The following is a 1,721-nucleotide window of genomic DNA, read 5'->3' as shown; positions in this document are numbered from 1 at the left end:
GAGAGGCAGAGAAAGAGAGGGGGAGAGGAAGAGAGGAAGAGTGAGTGAGAGAGGGAGATAGACAGAGAGGCAGAGAGAGAATTAGCCACTCACTGAAGCATCATGGGTAATGGACATGATGGCGGTGCCATGCTGTAAAAAGGAGGTGATGTGTTTGGGGAATGGACATTGAAACCTCTCACAGTTACTGGTCACACTGAAGACTGACTCCGACAAAACTCTGTCAGTGGGAGAGGAAAGAGGTCACCGGGCTGTCCAATCTCTGATCAGACTGAGGTCACAGCATCTTCTGGGTGAGACACCTCGACACCTCTTCAAGCAGTCAGCTGGCTTTACAATCACCCACTGGAGAAACTCAGCAGGTCTGGCAGCATCTGTGGAGAGAGAAACAGAGTTAATGTCTTGGGTCTTGTGACCCTTCTTCAGAACTGGGAAGGTGCAATCTCCACTTCTGAAGAAGAGTCATACCAGACTCAAGACATTAACTCTGCTTCTCTCTCCACAGATGCTGCCAGACCTGCTGAGTTTCTCCAGTGATCCTTGTTTTTGTTTCAGATTTCCAGCATCTGGGTTGTTTCATTTTAACCTGTTATGACAGAGCCTTGGCGTGATCCTGGAGCCTGGATCACTTTACAAACCCACACGGCAAATGGTCAAACGAGTAGCTCACCTGTACCGGGCTACACACAAATGCACCTTTCCTGTGTACCTCATTTTGGGGTTAGAACTGTCTGCTTCAACATCCATCTGTAATCACAAAACAAACCAGTAATCAAATCAATCCCCTCAAAGGCTATTTCAAAGAATTAAATCTTTCGTAGTGTTGTATTTTGCTGTAGTGTTGCTGTAGTATTTTTCCCTCACACGTCCAATAGTGACCACTTCCATCTAGAAGGACAAGGGCAGCAGATACATGGGAACACCACCCCCTGTATACCCCTCCAAGCCCCTCACCATCCTGACTTGGAAATATATCACCGTTCCTTCACTGTCACTGGGTCAGAATCCTGGACCCTCCCTCAGGGCATTGTGGGTCTACCCACAGCACATGGACTGCAGGGGGTCAAAAAGGCAGCTCACCCCCACCTTCTCAAGGGGTAACTAGGGACAGGGTAATAAATACTGGGCCCAGCCAGTGATGCCACATTTTAAAATTTTAAAATTTTTAAATTGAATTTTTAAAACAACCAAAAGCAGAAATTGCGAGAAAAGCTCAGCAGGTCTGGCACCATCTGTGGAGAGAGAAAAACAGAGTTCCGTTCTGAAGAAAGGTTGCTGGACTTGAAACATTAACTCTGTTTCTCTCTCCACAGATGCAGCCAAACCTGCTGAGTTTCTCCAGCAATTTCTGCTTTTGGTTGCTTCAGATTTCCAGTATCTGCTGTTCCTTTTTGTATTGTTAAAAAAGTAAAAACCTGCTTTGATGATCTTGGTTACAGATAGAAATCTATAAGTAGTCACTGATAGTGATTTAATTCCTACAACATGATCTGAATTGCGAGATAAGTGAAGGTGAGGATGAACGTGTGACTTGAGAGATGGTGCAGGAGGGAAGGGTTCAGATTTTTGGGGCATTGGGACCAGTTCTGGAGGAGGTGGGACTATCACAATTTATTGGTCAGAGTATTGAGTGTAGGAGTTGGGAGGTCATGTTGCGACTGTACAGGACATTGGTTAGGCCACTGTTGGAATATTGTGTGCAATTCTGGTCTCCTTCCTAT

The 1,721-nt window shown here is 45.7% G+C and overlaps 1 protein-coding gene across 1 annotated transcript in view; it reads right to left on the bottom strand.

The window, feature by feature from the left end:
• Positions 1–1,721, bottom strand: part of LOC122551099 (RIMS-binding protein 2-like) — a 51,879-nt gene that overhangs the window by 18,698 nt on the left and 31,460 nt on the right. Inside the window, exon 5 of the mRNA XM_043692743.1 lies at positions 671–747. Coding sequence (XP_043548678.1) covers positions 671–747 — 77 coding nt within the window. The remainder of the gene's footprint in view (positions 1–670; positions 748–1,721) is intronic.

Source organism: Chiloscyllium plagiosum, chromosome 6 (genome assembly GCF_004010195.1).
Source record: "Chiloscyllium plagiosum isolate BGI_BamShark_2017 chromosome 6, ASM401019v2, whole genome shotgun sequence".
Taxonomy (NCBI): Eukaryota; Metazoa; Chordata; class Chondrichthyes; order Orectolobiformes; family Hemiscylliidae; genus Chiloscyllium; species Chiloscyllium plagiosum.
This window is presented reverse-complemented; position numbering and strand designations above follow the sequence as displayed.